Source organism: Euprymna scolopes, chromosome 19, assembly GCF_053919585.1.
Source record: "Euprymna scolopes isolate OS-2025 chromosome 19, ASM5391958v1, whole genome shotgun sequence".
NCBI classification, from domain to species: domain Eukaryota; kingdom Metazoa; phylum Mollusca; class Cephalopoda; order Sepiida; family Sepiolidae; genus Euprymna; species Euprymna scolopes.
Window position 1 is genome coordinate 50,362,311 of NC_136500.1, and position 20,460 is coordinate 50,382,770.

Here is a 20,460-nt window from a genome sequence, read left to right on the forward strand (position 1 = left end):
TTTCAGTATTAAAATCTATTTATAAGAAAGTGTACTTTTTTGTATATATTAACCAAATTGTGAACAAATATAAGGAATACGACTTTATATATATATATATATATATATATATATATATATATATACATTTCTGTAGAAATATATATACCAATCCTTATTTAAGAAACTCAATGTAATTACAAAGAAATATAGTGAATAAATGATAAAAAAAACTATGTTCAAAAATTCATGTTGACCATCTTATAATTTATACCTTTCATTCAGTTGACATTTATACTTCTTGCACTACAAAACAGATACTCTTAAGAATTGTAAATGTCAACTGAATTAAAGGAATAAATTATAAGATGGTCAACATGAATTTTGGAATATAAGTTTTTGTGATTTATTCACCTCAACCTATATAGTCCACAAATTTTTTATCTACAGACTTGAAATTTGGTATATAGGATATTCAAACATGTGGAAAACTTTTTAATAAGTTTTCATCGGTGGGGGTGGGGGGTCAAAATTAGCAAATTAGTACGGAGAGTCCATTGGACTTTACCTATTTGTCAACTGATTCACGCATGCACAGTCGAGAAACATGACAGCTTCATTATGTTAATAAGATTTTTTGAAAACACTTTGTAAATGTCATGTCAAGTTGGTGTAATGGTTAGCACACATGACTTAATGCCTTTAGGTTTTAGTTTCGATCTCAGTTCAAGTATTTTTTTTTTTTTTTTAATTTTAATTTTTTTTTTTTTTTTCTTACAAGAAATGAAGAAAAAAGGATACTCGCATGCACATACATACCTCAGTTTCTGTATTAATTTAATTATAATATTTGTGTATTTTATGACCGGGCAATGCCGGGTGGCCTGCTAATTATATATAACCCCTCCTCCCCTAAGTATTCAGACATGTGCATACATTCACGAATGTATGTATTCTTGTACAAATCTATAGCTTAAGATACCTATTCACATGTTGAGGAAAAAATTAGCGTTCACTCTTAACCATTTTATTTCATGTCGATGGTTTTCTTTTGAGTCTTTTGATTTATAAATGACTAGCTGGGGTGCCTGGCGTTTCCCAGGTGTTTGGAAGTGTGTGTATGGGGGAGGATAAATCAAAACAAAATGGAAACTAAAGAATAAGTGAAGTAATAACTCTGTTTAAAAAAACAAAAAAAAAAAACAACAATGTTAAAAGAATCAGAAAAACAAAAACAAAAAAAAACAGCAAACGTGATGGAAAAAAAAAAAAAGAAACAGTATAAATAACCCTGTTTCAATATTAAAAACTTTAAAAATTGAAAAAAATGTTTATCTGATACCTCGGATCGAACCTGCAATCTAAAGATTACAACGTTGCCACTTTGACCATTGTGCCATGACCGCGTGAGCGAATTGAGGTTGCTTTTGATAATATTTAAACTAATTCAAGGAACTTTTTTTATGCATGCGTAATTGGCTAGATTGTCATGAAGGAATGATTTTTTGCTACTCCTCCCTGTAGATAAGTGTCCTGTGGAGGGTGAAGGAATTAATGTTTTTAGCCAAGTCTTTGATATTTGTCTGAAGGGTCGAGCTTGAAAATGATACCGATCTTGTAAAAATTTGTCGCCTCTGTCAAAAGTTTTTGCGGAACATACAAAAACACACACACACACACACACACACACACACACACACACGCACACATTTTGCCTTGTAAAACTCTTTAAAAAAAAAAAAATGAAAGAAACCGTGTCCATTTGCGAATCTGTGATATTATCATCTAGGAAGTATGCAAAAGCTTTTCCCGGAATCTAATTGACACAGGAAGCTGCAAAAAGTGATTTGTGGAGTCCAACGTAAACTTCTGGGCTTATCAATTGATGTGTAGGCAATATCATGGTGGTTGGATAGTTGAGGAATTGCTGCTTGCTCCTTATTCACCTCACTGTTATAAATTTTCCAGAAATTGCAAGTTCTTAATTTCTCTGACAATGCATTTTCTGATCATCTTGTTATACTTTCTCTAAGCTGCGGCTTGCAAAGATTTATTAATGCTATAAATTTTCGTCTATGTTCAAACTTATAGCAATTGTATTGATGGAATGCTTTCTGCCCATGCACAATAACAATTGCTTAGGTCAAAGTGAACCAAGTAAAATTAAATTTAATCATAAATTGTAGTTTTATTGTATTAAATGATTTTGAAGAACAGGGGAGATAATTCAGTCAATCGTTTCAGCAAATGTATATTACATCTTGACGATTTCTCTTGAAGGTTTAAATTCTGACTTGTATAAGAATTTTCATTAAACTTACGTGACTGCAAAAAATGTTATTGATCGAATTGTATGTAATTGTTCTGCTCTATGCATGTGCATTGCCATTTTTTATTTTTTTAAAACCGGCTTTGAAATGGTGACTTCTAAATTTTATGGAGAAGTAACTGTATGCACTAACAGAAATTTTGTATGCATAAAAAACTTGGATTTCAAAGAAATGTTCAATTCTGTTTATTTGAAAGTCAACATTTTAAAATAAAATAAAAAAATCCAAACAATCTTAAATAAAAACTTGGTGTTAATTATTAAAGTAAATATATCATTTATTACATATCTAAAAAAATTCAGTGAAATGTTCAAAGTTGGACCTAAATAGTATTTAAACTGATATATCAAACCTTTTATTCAGACTAGCAAATTATCATGTTATTGTTGTACCATAATAATGTAACTTGCTATAGCTTGTAAGTTATGTTGTCCCTGCCAAACAATCGGGAAAATGGAAAAAATTTTCAGTTATGATCAGGGACTGGGGAGGGGGTCAAGTGTCAAGGGAATAACCCATTTTAAAAAAATTATTTAAGAATATATAAAAAGTTGTCTTCATTGGATCTTGTAAAATTATTTCTTTTACTGCATATGTTAAAAAAAAAAAAAAAAATGTCTAAAGAGATAAAAATGAAACTAAAATGATTTTACTTCTTCCGGTGTAGTGCTGGATAAGTATAGTGTTTTATAATTTGTACATTTAAAAAAAAAAATATTTTTGCCGGGGAAGGAGTTTTCCAGAGAAAATGCTAAAATATCATTGGTTAATTTGATATGATACACAGGTAAATCTATTTAAGTAACTAAGGGTAAATTAAACTTGACTGCTTATACTGATTTTTGCATATTATTGGTTTTATCTGTAGATGACAATGAATAACCTAATTAGGTTCTATATTAAAAAAAAAAAATGCAAATTAAATTTCATTGCATAAACAGAATTTTGATACTTTTACTTTCAATGGCGTTTATCCTGATCAGATTGATCTTTCCTCTTTATGTCCTCCTGAACCATGGCGATCCACACACAGTATTCCTGAGAGAGATTGCAAGAGATGGTTAATCAATCATGATTCTACTATCAAAGACAGACCATTCATGCAACTGAAAACTTCAAGTAGTCCTTAATGGTTGACGTTTCTGAATTTTTGATTGGCTATTCATATTATTTGGAGTCATCGGACTACTGTTCTTATCTTGAGTGTGATTTTCACAACGTTTCAGTCGGTGTAACCTCCGACCTTCTTCAGGTGTATCTTGCTGAACTTGGCAATGTTTTTATCAAACTTGGGAATTTGGACGGAATTTCTGGATAGAGGTCCTAAGTAATTCAGTTATATTTTTCGGTCGCTCATCTGAAGGATTGAACCTTCAACCTTCAGGAGAATATCACTTTTTAAAATTGATTCTTCCAAGTACTCTAACCACTGTGCCACATGATATTAAGTGATATTTTCCTGAAGGTTGAAGGTTCAGTCCTCCATAAAGGCGACCGAAAAATACAATTGTGGATTACTTAGAACCTCTATCCAGTCATGGCTGACGGAACAAGAGCACACTACTCTCATGAAGTAAATAAAGGGTTCTGCTCGAAATTCTGTCCAAATCTCCAAGTTCAACAGAAACCTTCCTGAATTTGACAGGATACACCAAGAAGGTCAGAGGTTACACTGACTGAAACGTGAGAATCACACTCCTTAATGGTTGTTATTCATATTTTCATCTACTCCTTGATACACTTGTGCCACTCAGGCAGAAGTAGAAAGAATTAAGTCATGAATTGTCTCCCCCTCCGAGAAACAAGTTGCAAGCCCAAAATATCGAAGATATTGTTAATAAGAGGACTGCAGAGATTTTAGGTTGAGGCATTTACGGTGAACATCAGTTGGGACATGGTTTGCTCTCTGGCAATGCAGGGTGCAGTGGAGGCAATCATATTCAAAGACTTCCATCTTCATTGAGCATGTCTCAGAATCGTAGATTATTGCACGATATTGAAATTTCTCAATACCCCAGAAGGGCCATTTAAAGGTTCACAAGGATGGATCTAATAGTCCCAACTTGGCAATTAAATCCCATTGCACTCTGCCCAGATGAAACTAGCATGGGTCAGATGTACACTGGTTCTGTGTCATTCAATGACAGCATTCTCCAGACTTCCAGAGAGAACTTTAGTTTTTGAGGTGCACTCATGCACTTTGCCCCTGGTTGATCCTAACAAGACTGTCGTTGGCATATGCCAGCTAAGACACTCTCACTTGTCACCTAATTTCCCCTTCTCCCCTAAAGAACATGATCGACAATGTAGTAAACTGTACTCAAAGTTTGGAAGAGCGTGCATTCCAGTTGAACGCTAGTCTCTACCTACAAGTTTTCTGACTCGTAAATTTTTTTCCACCTTAACACTTACTTTTATAATGTCGACTTTTATGGTTTTCGTTTTCCAGTTTGGTTTTCGGGTATGCTGAAAACGAATATTGCATTTAATTTTCCCGTGAATAAGTAGTTTTCCAGATATTAAGTAATGTAATTTCTTATATTATCGCTGGTGGCGAGGGCGCACTTTTGCGTGTAAACGCAATCCCGAGAAATTATATGAAAGTGCAAAACCGCTACTGGCAAATTGAGTTTCGCAATTTTTTTATTTTTTAAGTTGGGGTTCGCCATTAGAGAGTCCCATCCGTGCAAGGGAAGTTTTATTTCTTTTGATATGCCCCCCCCTCCTCCTATTTCTCGATTTTCTTTTAAGGATGGAGAATTCAAATATCCCCCATTTTTTGGGTGGCGAAGGGGGGGGGGGAATCGTGTATGATTTAATTTTATTTTTTATTGAGGAGGGGGATGTCGGCCAGGAAAATAAAATAAGTATAGAACATAAATATCTATAATATAAAACTGAACGTCTGTGTGTGTCTGGTCACGAATAGGCTCCTATCTGGTTGACTATTATCGAAAAATGATCACATATAATGATAGATGTATGGAGACACAGGAATGGGTATGCTTGATCTGGCATAATGATGATTCATTAAAATTGCGGGGTCTGCGTACGTGCCTGGTCCACAAAGTATGGAAATAGAAAAATTTAAAAATTAAAAAAAAACAAAACGTTTACGAGTGTTTTTGATATAGATGTATGTACATAACAATACTTTAATAAGTATGTTTTAACTTAAATAGGGATGGTATAATAAAATTGTGGGGTCTGCGTTCGCGCCTACCCTCCATAGAATGCAAATAGGCACAAACTTTAAAGACTTTTCATATCTATCTGCGTAAGTATACTTTGATAATTATGTTTCAGTTTGAAGAAATATGGTATAATAAAATTATGGGGTGTTCGTTCGCGCCTGACCTCCATAGAATGGAAATATGTCACAAAGTTTAACAAGGTTTTTTAATATAGATTCACAGAATATTGTGATAAGTGTTTCAGTGTGAACAGGTATGGTATAATAAATTATGGGGTTTATCTATTTTATTTTTACTTTCATCATATTTTGCTTTGGTTTTGATACCCCCAACTTTACAACCCTTTTTCATAGCCTATCATACTTTCATAAATCAGTCCATTTTCTGTAGGCTGTTTTTTAACCCAATCAACGACGGGTACTTTTGCTAGTAGGATTATATATTGAACGATGAAATTTGCTAGGGTTTACTCTTTCTAATGCATTTTTTATGATTTAAAATATGGTTTGAAGTAAGAACAAGTTGTTCGGGAATAATGCCAAAATCTTTCTTTTTTTTTTTTTTTTTTTAATAATTTACGTGACTGAAATAGGAATAAACCTTAAATATTACTGATGATTTCAAAGAGCAGAAAGACCTATTTTGGCATGTGAAAAATATTTGTTTAAATGAATATTATCTCGAATTTGCCTATTAGCTTTCTGATGCTAACAGTTTGATACTTAAAAAAAAATTAATCCTTCCTCCTCACTTAATGTTATATATTTTATTTGTGCTTAATAAAAAATACATTAAAAAATTTATGGCGTACGTACTCGTCACAGAACAAAGATTTAACATTCCAATAATTACGTAAATTAATCAAGTTTTTATTTTTTATTTTTAATTTAAACTAAGAAAATCAAAATTTACGATTTTTAACGATACTTCGAATTGAGTTGTCTCCTTATTTTGTCATGGCCGATGAAAACACTACGACTAGCTTAGTCGTAAAATTTGAATTTCTTAGTTAAAAAAAAACAAAAACTACTTGATCAATTTACGTAATTTTTGGAATATGACAGATTTTTCTTTCCTTTCTTTTTCTTTCTTAAGCAAGCACTCTTTTTATTTAAAACACTACCTTAGCAACGTCGGATAAAACTGTTTTGTCAATGATTACAACAATTATCTAAATAAAAACTTCATGTGTGCTAATACCCCTCCTCCTCATCCATACTATTACGAATAATTTTGAACATTTTTTTTTTCTCTTTCACGGCTGCCTTCCAACCCTGTATTTCCAAGACTCCCACCCTCTTTTTATAAATATACAAAATAAATTTTCTACTTGAAAAAAAAAAAAAAAAAAAAAAAAAAAAAATGACAATAAAAATCTCACTCTGGGGCGAGCCCGCGAGCCGTGAGATAAAAATAGAATTTGTCCCAGTCAAGAAGGAAATATCCTTTCCTCTCAAGATAGAACAGATACTACACTTTATTTTGTTAATAGAGTAGTAATACAATTTTAACATCCCTTCCCTTTTATCTCACTCCGAAAAGGAGTTTCGTTTCATTTATACTCTTTGTATTTCTTTTTTCTTTCTTTTTTTTTTTTTTTTTTTTTTTTTAAATAAATGTCAGTTAAACTTCACCCAATATCCATCCATGCGAAAATGTGAACCTTTCCAAGTTTTCTGTAAATCCCAATATTTATTTTTAAATTTTTTTTCGCAACCCCCATATTTTTTTTTATTATTTCTTGAGTCTAGGTAGCTATTAATAGCAAACTCTAGGTCGTATTTACCCTCCTCTTTCGACTTAGACTGAAAGTTTAGGAGGAGCAAAAGCTAACTCTCTCTTTCTCTCTCTGTCTGTCTGTGCGTTAAAAAAATAAAAACAAGCCAGAGTCGGGCTGCTGCACACACTACAAAAACACCCAGAAGCCGCAGTTTAGGTGTTTTTGATGTTTTTTCTTTCGGTATATATTGTACAATGCTTCTAATTGACAAGGCCACTGGTGCCAATAGACAACGGAGGACCATTATACCACGACAGCCTAATAATAATCTTCCCCAAATACCCTAGTAAGTACGACCCACTTCTTTTATATTGCAAGAGTGAAGGAAGGACTCTCCCTCACTTCTCTACTAAACATAGGGACAACATATACACGTGGACAGAAAATAAAATTTATTATGCAAACATTTAATTAAACAGGAAAAAAGGGGAACGAAACTATTTGTGTCACCCCCCCCCTTTGCCATTTTGTTCTTCGAAAAAGACATTTTAATTTTGGTGTTATTTGTGTATGGAATACTAACACTACTAAAATAACGCTAACGCTGATAATATTTTTGGAAATCTATCAAAATCGTGTCTATATTATTTACTTCAACTAAAAGTACATTTCTGATGTATTGTTGGTAAAGGTTAGCCTGTCATTTTTGATGCGGCTGTCATCTTTTTAGTCTCTTCTTCCCCCCCGAAATGTTTATTTATTTATTTTTTGTTTGTTTTCCGGCCCTTTTTGACTTTCCCCACAAATGCATAGTTTTTAAAGTGAGGTGCCCACCCCACCTCTCTTAAAAAAAAAAAAATAAATAAAATAAATACGGGATGGGCATGAAAATAACACCGGTCACCTTAACTGATAAGAAAGGAGGAGACGAAGCTTGGGAGGGTGAGGGTGACTAAAGTGTAGTATCTGTTCTCAATCAAGTGAGGAAAAATCCTTCTGAACTGGGATAATTTATGTCTGTTCCAATTTGTAGAGAGAGAGAGAGAGAGAGAGAGAGAGAGAGAGAGAGAGAGAGAGAGAGAGAGGTGCTGGAAAGTGGATGTGTGAAATATTGCATCCCTGTACCTATTTTACGAGTATTTTAATGGACGCTGCTCGGACGAACTCAAAATCCTTGCACTTCCTCGACAAATATCCCCAACTAACTCGACTAACAGCAAAAATCCCACGCTTCAGTCTTCACTATTACTAGATGTCATTGTCGGACAGCCTTCTACTCAAATAGTTTTTCCTTGAACTGCTAAACTTTGGAATTTCCTCCCGGGTCCCTGCTTCCCCGATTATACTGACATGCAGAAGTTCAAGTCTGCGCAACTGAACTCCCTACATGGTATTCCTGCAGGTTTTGCCCCAAATAGTAGCCCCTTACGGCCAAGCGGCAGCGGCACTGTTTTTGTTTTGTTTGGGTGGGGGAAACTTCAGTTCAGTACGTCTTTTCGGGTTGGGAAGGATTAAAAACATGTCTCCGTGTTTACCAGTCTGGACCCCCCCCCCTTATTTTTTTTTTTTTTTTACCAACACTGAAAAAAATCTGAAAGGAGTTTTCTTCCGCATTTGTTAGGAGGTTAGACACAAGGTTAGATATGGTTTTGAAAAGCTAACGGACTCTGGCCTATTAAAAATGCCTGAGCAGCACCACCTGCATTCCTCGGTAGGAGCACCTCAGGTGAATAGCTATAAACTGCTCGGAGGGTAAACTTCGTATGATTGCAGAGTTCCGACAGTCACAAAGCCGATGTTGAACAGAGTTGTTTGTACCATTCTGATAGTTTTCCTTCCTCATTGTGACGAAAAACGTGTTTCATAATTAAACTTAGTATTTCCATTTTAAATTGCAAGTTTAATTTATTTCCCTTTTCGTTGGTCACTCGTTTATTTCCTTTCGACCCACATTTTGTTTTTAGCATTTGTCTCCACGCCGTCAAAGAAAAAAAAAAATGTAAATAAGATTCTATTCTTGTCATGCAACCATACTTTCATTTTACTACGAAGGGAAAGGTTTACTTTATTATATGAATTTAACGTAAAATCATCACTCGATTCTTGACTAGATAGCGTATTACAGAACAAGTAATCATTTTTTTCGTGCGTGTACAAAAAAAAAGGGGGGGGCGACAGATCAAACAAGAGCGATAAATTGTGAACAAGGGAGATAAATCAATTTAACAAAAAAAAAAAAAAAAAATTAAAACAGTTACAAAATATTAAGTACATTAGTTACAAAACAAACACCCTTCCTACTTCATCTCAAGACTAGCTTTCTAAATGTTAATGTTTATGCGCGGTACAATAAGTGCAAAGTACCAATTTATTTAAACAAAAACATTACTTTGTTTAAATTAATTAAAATATGAATAATTTCCAGTTCTGTTTTCGTAAATATATATAAAATAATTGTAAAAATATTTAAATAGCGAACAATGAACAAAAATTGATAGGAATGTGGGCACTTCTGCAGTATACGGCCGGCGGCCATCTTCTTTGATGCATTTCACTCTGTCGCCAGAGGGCGCTTCCTTCGCGGTTGTTGACCCTTTAATGTTGCGTTAATTCAAAAAATGTTTCATTTAAATGATTTATTTGTTTGAAAACAACAGAACAAAAACAATTTTGACGTTTCTGAATTTTTGAGATGAGGATTATCTGCATTATTATTCATCGGACTACTGTTCTCATTTTCAGTGATTTTCACAATGTTTCGGTCGATATAACCTCCGACCTTCCTCGGATGTACCTTGTTGAACTGGGAATGTTTCTCTCCAACTCGGGAATTTTGACGGAATTTCGAGCGAAACCCTTTATTTACTTCACCGGGGTAGCGTGTTCTTGTTCCATCAGCCATGACTGGATAGAGGTCCTAAGTAATTTGCAAATGTATTTTTCGGTACATTATATGGTGGTGGAAGTTGCGAATTAGTACTTAGGACCTCTATCCAGTCATGGCTGACGGAACGAGAACACGCTACCTTGGTGAAGTAAATAAAGGGTTCCACTCGAAATTCCATCCAAATTTCCGAGTTGGCCAGAAACATTCCTGAGTTCGACAAAATGCACCTGAAGAAGGTCGGAGGTTATATCGACTGAAACGTTGTGAAAATCACACTCAAGATAAGAACAGTAAGTCCGATGAATAATACAAAAACAATTTTAGTTTATAGAAATCCAATGTTGCTTTGATTACAAAATTGTTTTAAAATTATATTTTCTTACTCAGATTTTTCAATAAATGTTTTTACAATTATATTACATTTTTATACAATAAATGCTTTGGTTTTCAAATATTTTTCTGTTCAGAAAAAAATCTTGTTTGTTACTTATTTGCCGTGTTATTTGATCAAGAAGAAATTGGAGTTATCCCCTACCCCCAAACAATAGCCGCCGTCCGCATACTGCAGAAGTGCTGTGATGTGAAATATGCTTTCTAAAATAAGTAATCCGAGTTGTCTCTGTTTCTGCAATCTTATTTAAAAAAATCAATCTGTCGCCTTTCTTTGTACTAGCATCTCATTTTTTTTTTTTTTTAATTTCCAAAATAGACATTTTTGAAATACGAACAAAAATAGTTACTCGTTCTCGTGGTCGTCATTGTATTCAAGAACTTACATGGAATTTATATAGTAGGTGAACATCCCTATCCTCAAGTCTAAGGTACAGCGTTTGCATGAAAAATAAGAATTCAAATCAATAATGAACTCTCGTTTGTATTTTCCCGTTTATTACTATTTTTTTTTTTTTTAATATGGCAAAAAGTTTATTCTTGTACCTTCCTCTCTCTAAAAATCTTCACTTAAGTTTTTAGTAGTTGTTTAATTTTCGATCTACTTTCATAAAAATAACACCAATCCTGAGCCCTTTGGTTAGAAACAAAGTGTAGTATATATTCTGATGCTGCACTTTACCGAGAAAAATAATCGACTGTCAGCGAAGAGAATTTTTTTTTTTTTTTTAAACTGAGGCAATTTAAAAAAAAAAAAAAAAAAATGTTCTAATCCAGAGGCCTACCCTTTTATAGCAACTGTTTTTTTTCTCCACATTAAAAACTGACTGTGTCGTTCTAATTAAGATAGAACATTATAGATTCAGGAACACGGACATTTGATATCAACTTACTATACACGTGCGTGCCTTATTTTATATCTCCACCTGGTTGATGGTCCTCTTGTGCATGTCGGAGAGTTTTAACCATTATTAGCGAATCATTCCATAAAATGATAGTGCTATACCATCATTCCATAAAAATGATAGTGCTATATCATCATTCCATAAAAATGATAGTGCTATATCATCATTCCATAAAAATGATAGTGCTATATCATCATTCCATAAAAATGATAGTGCTATACCATCATTCCATAAAAATGATAGTGCTATACCATCATTCCATAAAAATGATAGTGCTATACCATCATTCCATAAAAATGATAGTGCTATACCATCATTCCATAAAAATGATAGTGCTATATCATCATTCCATAAAAATGATAGTGCTATATCATCATTCCATAAAAATGATAGTGCTATATCATCATTCCATAAAAATGATAGTGCTATATCATCATTCCATAAAAATGATAGTGCTATATCATCATTCCATAAAAAGATAGTGATATATCATCGTTCTGGAACACATAGTTGGTGTCCCAGCTGGCATTGGTTCAGTTATGTTCAGCATCTGGCTGGGACTTGACGTTTTTTTTTTTTTTTTTTTTGTTTTTCCAATGGTGGGAGACCGGGAAGAGCTTTGGGTTGGTAGTTGTCCAAGAATGCAATGGTTCTCTTATGTTTTCTAACTTGTAGTGTGTACATGTGTTGAACGTGCTACTGGCAAAGTGACACTTCATCCAATTTTGTAGGTCTTCACAATCTAGAGTATCAAGAAATGATAGCTTGTCCGGTGGTAGTGGGTAGGATGATCTAGATGGACATCTACAATAAGCTAATGTACTATCGGTTGGTTTACGGTTTACTTTTGTTGTAGTTAGTTGACTTCTAGGTTGCAGCAGAAAGTCGCTACTGATAATCCTTAGTTTTTTAGGGCCGTTTCTGACAATCTATGTACTAAATTCTATGGTAGAGATAAATCATCTCTGAGCATGCTACATCACCAAGTGACATTGTGGTTATTAAGACTCTTATGATGAACAGGTTGTCATCATTTGCAATGCATAACCGATGCCTAGCACAGTAGATATCTGGTAGTGCACCTGAAATCATTTACTATCTCCTATTTAACTGTACTTGTTTGAACCCCTATATTTGCCATTGTAGTTAATTGAGTGGTTCTTAGTTTCACATCTGCACATATTGGATGTCCAAAGTGCTTCTCGGCAATTGTATTTAATGACTTTAATATTAAATGTGGTGACTCTGGTCGGCCTGGTGTGAACTGGTTGTTAATCCATACACCATGTGAAATTTTCTCTTCTTCCTTTAGTCATTTGGGCTGCATACTCATGGTTGATATGAAGGAGGTGCAACATGTATTTGAGAAGTGGTTTTCTTTTACGCCTTTGGCATGATTTACCTCAAGTAGGGCATTGCTTGTGACCTTTTGGGTGTGCTTTGTGACCACAACCTTTTAAATCTGCTGTCATTTCTTGTTTTGATTTTATTTTGTGGTGGAAATTTTTGCAAAGATTCATATTTGATCTGGGTGATTTGTGGGGTTTCTGCTGATTGAAAGTGGTTTGATAGTCTGAAAGTAGATTTCAGTCAACAAGTATTCAGTTAAGTCTTTTAGAGTTAGCAAGGAATTTATCTCAAAATTTGACTTTAGTGGGATAGTATTCCATTATCTGGCAATGATCTGGGATTTAATCATATCATCAGAGAATGAGGTTGTACATTGTTAATTGTTGCAACCACATTGTCTTTCAAGGATGCAGAGCATTGTTTGGGACTTCAATTAGGAAATGAAGGATGTAACAGTTTCTCCATTTTGCTTCATCTCGAAGAATTATTGATGGGATGCCTCAAGGTGGACAGATTTCACTGTAATAGATTTAATGTATCCTAGCAGTTGTTCCTCTGTTGTATTATTCAGGGCATCTGGACCAATGAAATTAAATATTTCATTAACATACCAACAGCATGCAGACCATATCTTGTTTTTGGCTTTTGTAAGGTTGGTAAGCTATCAGCTCTTTGTAGTGGAGCCACACATCTTGGAAGATAATCTGTTTATTATCTGCAAGTGTGATTCTATTACTGGGAGTTGGGATATCACATGTGTGCAGCACAAAGATCGTGTTGGTGCGTGTTGCTTAGCAGGCAATAAATGTGCCGTAAGGTGTGTCATTTGTTTCTGCATAGCAAGCTGTTGTTGCACAATGAAAGTTATTGGGTTGATTTCAGTCTCTTTTGATGGAGATTGGTATAGGTTAGATATTTTCAGTAGGTATTGTAGGTAAAAAGTTAGTGTATATAATGTATGAGGCACTAACGAATGAATAGTAGGATTTTGGTATAAATATGGGGATAAAGGCTTAAGAGATATTTAAGTTTCCCATGTTGGTTTCATTGTGTATCTTTTTCTGTTAACATTAACGATTTTATTATATTTTTAATCCCTCTTCTGACATCATGTATCATTAAAATAAAACTTACATTCAGAAAAGAAAACAAAACACTGACATTTGATATCAACTTATGGCATACATGTGTGCCTTTATTTATATCTCTGCCATGATAGTTGCTACCCATACTTGGGAAAGTTGCTCCATGTAAAGGTAGTTCCATCAAGAGCACATAACTCGGGTATTGTGTTAATAGTTTCTAACTTTGCCCTTGTGGGGAAAGCAAGTAAATAGGAATATCAGATGAGTAAATTGCATTAAGTAATCTGGTTGTTAAATCTTTCATTTGTGAAAAAGGATAAAAAATAGTTTGATTTCATTTAAAACATTTTATACAACTTTTTATGGGCATTTTGTATAGCATTTTCGAGTAAATAAGCTAATAAAATCCTAATTTTTGGAAATAAACTTATTTTTATTATTTGGATTCATCAGGCTACTGCTCTCATCTTGTGTGTCATTTTCACAACGTTTCGGTCGCTGTAACCTCTGAGTTTCTTCAGGTGTGTCTTCTCAAACTCGGGAATTTATTGGACGGAATTTCAAACGAAGCCTTTATTTACTTCACATGGGAAACCTGCTCTTGTTCCATCAGCCATGACTGGGTAGAGGTCCTAAGTAATTTGCAATTGGTTTTTCAGTTGAAAATCCAAAATTCCATCCAAATTCCAGAGTTTGACAGAAACATTCCCAAGTTCGACAAGATACACCTGAAGAAGGTCGGAGATTTCATCAACTGAAACATTGTTAAAATCATACTCAAGATGAGAACAGGAGTCTAATGAATCCAAATAATCAATCCTCATCTCAAAAATTTAGAAACAAACTTTATTTAACATTCACCAGGGAGTGTTGTATCAAAAATTAATTTTTAAAAATTGTTTTTTATTAAAATAAAATTGATGCAGAAGAATAGGCTACTCAAAGACGGCAGCAAACAGTCTCAGATAAAGAAAAAATTCACATAATTTTTTTGCGTAAAATAATAAATGTAATTGTTTCATTATTTTTTTACTAATTCCACACCAGCTGACTTGTACAAAAAAGGTATTTGAATTCTAGCAATGTTATCCATCTCTATGACTGTCTATATGCATCACTGCCGCATCTTATCCATAAGCTTGGTAAAAAATTTTTTTTAGAGGGCATGCATCTTCAAAAATCACCTAGATCAAGACATCAAGTTTTAGTTAATCTGGAGAACATTCCAATGAAGAGTCAACCTTCTTCAGGTTGTATGAATTCAATATAGCACAAATCTTTGAGATTGATAAGATTCGGCACAATCTACTTTATATCTCTCTGCATTAGCAGCATCCTGATAGTGAGCAGAGATGCTCCTATCCACAAACATCTGAATGAGGTATTTCACTGTTTAGTGCGTTATGAACTTGGGTAAATGTAAATTTGACTCGCAACATGCAGACTTTCTTGGCCATCATTAATGGAAATGCTTCAATCCTTGAAAATATAAGCATCCCACAAAGAGACTGTCAGGTAATGGCTTTCTAAGTAGCTATAATAGTACTAGCTAACTTCACCAAGTTAGCTTAATGATTACCATGGAACCGAGACACACTTACATGCTTGGAATAAGTGCCGTGATAGAACAAAAGTTGGATGTCTAACACAAAACTATGGTGTTCTTTATCAAATTATCACCAGGCTATTAATGATTTTATATATTTTATATATTGTCCATTTTCTAGAAAAACATCAAGATCAGAAGGATGCCTACAATTTGAGCTGAGGCTGTCAGCAAGACCGAAACAAGAGTCAACCACCTGCTCTTCATGGATGACCTCAAGCTGTATACCAGCTCAGATGTTGACTTAAGTTGACTCTTGCAGGTCATACATAACTTTTTCAGAGATATTAGAATGAAGTTTGGTTTGAACAAATGTGCTAAGTGCTCCATCAGAGCTGGGAAAAAGGTCCAGATGGAAAACATACAGATTGATGAAGATACTGACATCAAGGATGTAGAAGAACAGAAAAATACAAACATCTTAACATAGAAGAGAGCAATTCAGTTCAGCATGCCAAGATGAGAGAAAGAAATTGACGGTGAATATATACACTGTAAGGAAAATCTGTAAAACAGAACTTACAAACAAAATGAGTTAATTGCAATTAACGATGTCTGTGATAAAATAGTTTTGGCATTGTTGACTGGCCACAAGAAGACATAAACAGACCAGACTCTAAAACATGGAAAATGTTGACACTGTACCGAATAACATACAGACACCAGTTTCTGCCTAAGCTGCATATGCCCAGAGGAGCTAGAAGTATGGGTCTCTTAGAAATTGACTATCAGCGTAGTGCCACTATCATAAGCACCAAGCAATATCTGATGTTCCCAAAATCCAAACCTCAAAATCGTACATCAACATCATGAAACAAAAATCAGCAGAACAACCTCCATCATGAAACTGGCCAAACGTTTTGGACAAGACTGTCATACAAATGAGATAAAATCAGAAAACAAGTTTGTTGCAAAATAGCTCAAGAGTTGCCAAAAATACACCAGGAACTTCTATTACAAAAATCTGGAAGAATGTGCCAACCAACAACATGCCAAGTATTTTCTAGGTGATTTCCCCCAGGACTATATAGATAACTAGCCTGGGAGCCCGGGTGTTTGGAGGTGTGTGTTGAGCAAAAAAAAAAAAAAAAAAAATGGCAGGCAGGCTCGAACCCGTGAATCTGGGGAGAGGTGTTTAAAAAAGAATGGTAGTAGCATGGGAAGGGGATCAAAATAACAGTGGGGAGCCAGGGTGAAGAGAGATGTTAAAAAAAGTGGTAGTAGGCAGACAGGCTTGAACCCGTGACGTGAAGGCAGAAAAGAAATTGAAAGAAAATCTGACGTCCTAGCCGATGTCTCCATGACACGACCGGAAGTTAAAAGCGTTGAAATTAACCAAAGCCAATCCAATGGTGATGATTACCTGCTAAAATGTTGATGAAAAAAATCAACCCCTCCTTGTACAGAACGGCTTAGTTTAGGGTGAAGCAATTACTGTTTTTGACCAATTTTTCCATATTTGTCGTCTGAGACCTCGAACTTCAAAATGATACTGATCTTGTCAGAATCCGTCGCCTTTGTCGAATGTTTTTGCGAGACATACAAACACACATACATATATTTAAATAGACAGGTGAGTTTTATATAATAGATTAGCGGGGGTGCCTGACATTGCCCTGGGTGTTTGGAAGTGTAAAAGAATTAAAAAAAAAAAAGGTGTTAGTAGGCAGGCAGGTTCGAAACTGTGACGTGAAGGTGGAAAACTTGAGATCTTACTGCTGCGCTATGATGACAAAGGGAACGAAAAGCGGTTAAATTTAGTGATGTCAATCAAAAGCTGTTTACTCACTGATAATTTGGTCAGGAGTCTGAAGAAATGAAAGTGCCTGGGGCCAGTTAAGTTTTCGGCTTTCTCTCGTATTTATTTTCTTTGCGAGGTTGTTCCCAGCTCCCAAGTGTCCAAATAAATAGCAATTGTCTGATATGAGGTGTTTTCCACACGGTGATCAAAGCTAATTGCTTTCTGGATGTCCCTGGCGCAAAGCCAGAAAACTGCCTTTGCTTTTGTTAGTTTCATTTTTTTATACGAAAAAGACAAGAGAAGGCAGAATAGCAGGACTTTTATAAAATAAAAGTCACTCAAATAAAAGATAGACAACCTCCTTTCATAAATCGGAGATATTATAATCTAGGGAGCATATAAAAAGTTCTAAGACATGGTCCCTCTCCCCAAGGCCTTTGCCAGACATACAAAAAAAGTGCACTCACTAACACACATTTTTGCTTTTATATTATAGACTAGCGGGGGTACCAGGCGTTGACCGGATGTTTGTAGGTGTGTGTATGGGGTAAATAATAACCCTGAAACGATGTTAAAAAAATCGGACCCCCCCCCCCAAAAAAAAACCCTGTGTGTATAGGGGGGGGGGGAAATAAACTAAAGAATAAGCGAAGTAAAAAAAAATAAAGAAAAGTTGCCCGGGTGTTTAAAGATGTAAAAGAAAAAAAAAATAGTTTTGGTCGTGAGGCTGGATTGAACCCGGGAGCCTTGACGCGGAGGTGAAACAAACTCCAACCACTTAACCGTCTAGGCCAAGAGTAAGAGGAATTGATTATAGTGTTAAAATAAGGCTTATAAAGCGAGTGAAAGAGGTTTGATTGACAGATAACCACTAAATGAGGTCATCGCGGGAGCGTTACGAGATGACGTAGCAGTATTTTATTTAATGCGTGACAGCTTTTTGGGGTTTGTTTACTTTGTTTCAATGCAGGACAGTTTTCGCTTCCCCAAGATGATGGTGAAGGGGGGGAATCTGCTCCCCAAATGAAAGGGGATTAGCAATTGTTTGATATAAGGAATTTAGCCCCACATTGATCAAAGCTGATTGCTTCTGGACGTTGTTCCGGCGCGATGCTGAGAACATACTGTTAGCTTTGAATTAGTTTTGCTTTTTATACGAAAAAGCAAAATCAACACGTGAGAAGCCAAAATAGCAATAATTTTGTAAAAATCGACATAAATAAATCTAGACGCTACACGCGTTGCCAAATCGTAGATATTATTATATAGGGGGTATATAAACAGTTTTAAGCGATAGTAACGACCCTGTGAGCGTGCGCGAAAGAAGCCTTTGCGAGACATACACGAAATGGTCACACACATTTTTCCTTTTATATATATAGAAGACTAGCCGGGGGGGGGGGTACCGGGTGTTTGTAGGTGTGTGTATGGGAGGGGGGGGGGTAAATAATAACCCTGAAACGATGTTAAAAAAATCGGAAAAACCAAAACCCAAACAAAAAAATGCTGTGTGTATAGGAGGGGGGGGAGGTAATCTAAAGAATAAGCGAAGTAAAACAAAAAAAAAAAAACGTTGCCTGAGTGTTTAAAGATGTAAAAGAAAAAAAAAATAGTTTCGGTCCGGAGGCGGGATTGAACCCGGAAGCCTTGACGCGGAGGTGAAACAAATGCCAACCACTTAACCGTCTAGGCCAGGAGTAAGAGGAATTTATTAGAATGCCAAAATAAGGCTTATAAAGCGAGTGAAAGAGGTTTGATTGACAGGTAGCCGTTAAATGAGGTCATCGCGGGAGCGTTACGAGATGACGTAGCAGTATTTTATTTAATGCTGGAAAGCTTTTTGGGGGTTGTTTACTTTGTTTCAATGCAGGACAGTTTTCGCTTCCCCAAGATGATGGTGGGGGGGGGGAAACCGGCTCCCCAAATGAAAGGGGATTAGCAATTGTTTGATATAAGGAGTTTAGCCCCAAATTGATCAAAGCTGATTGCTTGTGGACGTTCCCAGCGCGATGCCGAGAGCACCATGTTAGCTTTGAATTAGTTTCGCTTTTTATACGAAAAAGCCAAATCAACATGTGAGAAGCCAAAATAGCAATAATTTTGTAAAATTCGCTGTAAATAAATCTAGATGCTACACGCGTTGCCAAATCGTAGATATTATTATATAGGGGGTATATAAACAGTTCTAAGCGATAGTAACGACCCCGGAGCATGTGCGAAAGAAGCCTTTGCGAAACATACACGAAATGGTCACACACATTTTTCCTTTTATATATATAGATGAAGACTCTAGATTGGCTAAAAAGATCACTCTAGTATATGTAATATTTTCTTGTAAAAAAAAAAATTATATTTCTCATATTGCCAATAAGGAGAGGATTACAATGGCTGCTCAACGCCAAGGCTTTATGCTTTTTAAGAAAAAAGTGGTCTAAGCAATGACAAAAAGTGCAGGTTCTCCTACACAGAAGTGCAGTGTGTAAGCCACCTAACATCTAGCTGTAAATATGACTACTATACAATTTGACACAATGGAGATATTTTGATGACTTGTGAAAAGTTGAATATCGAATATAGAAGCAAGTCCTGGGAACATATATCAGGAATAACAGTTGAAAATAAATTATATACCATCCACTATGACTATGCAATTCCTACAGGTACGTACCTAGAAAATGGAACTATTAAACCTGACATACTGCTATAGGGTAAGGAGAAAGAAGCAGCCTTGGTAGAAGTTTGTCTCTAATGATGCTGGGTTAAATAGATCTGAAAGGGAAAATATAATGAAATACCAAAGTCTTATGTATGACATAAAAAGAAATTGGAATCTTAGGAAGGTCTCCATCATTCCAGCAATTACAGGAGCAACTGAACTCGTGAAAAAAAATTTCAAAAACTATCTGGCAAACATACCTGGTGAACCAAGTACAAATGGGATTCAAACAATTGCATTTTAAGGGACAGTTGGAATCTTAAAAAGATCTCAGTAGGAATGAATGAGATAGTGAGTGAATGTCTGGTATCCGATAGGATGCCCTATCTTCAGCCTGGAAAAGATTTAAAAAAAAATAACAAAAAAAAAAAGGCCATAAGACATTTTCACCACGTGTTAAATTGTCGGAATTTCACAATTGTAACACCAATCTTTGACTTGTGCACCATGACTATATCTTACAGTTAACATCCGACATCCACTGCATTGCATATCAAATTATTAACGAGTTTACATTTTTTTTTTTTTAAATATTTAAGGAACGGGTGAATAAAAAT

The 20,460-nt window shown here is 35.1% G+C and overlaps 1 protein-coding gene across 27 annotated transcripts in view; it reads left to right on the forward strand.

Moving 5' to 3' along the window:
• Positions 1 to 20,460, forward strand: part of LOC145303571 (uncharacterized) — a 612,784-nt gene that overhangs the window by 299,300 nt on the left and 293,024 nt on the right. Inside the window, exon 1 of one of the 27 annotated variants that reach the window (XM_080145111.1) lies at positions 7,389 to 7,569. The exons of the other annotated variants lie outside the window; for them this stretch is intronic. Within the exon in view, the coding sequence (XP_080001237.1) occupies positions 7,478 to 7,569 (92 nt within the window). The 5' untranslated portion in view covers positions 7,389 to 7,477. Of the gene's footprint in view, positions 1 to 7,388; positions 7,570 to 20,460 lie in introns of those variants that run through there. 27 annotated transcript variants of the gene reach the window in all.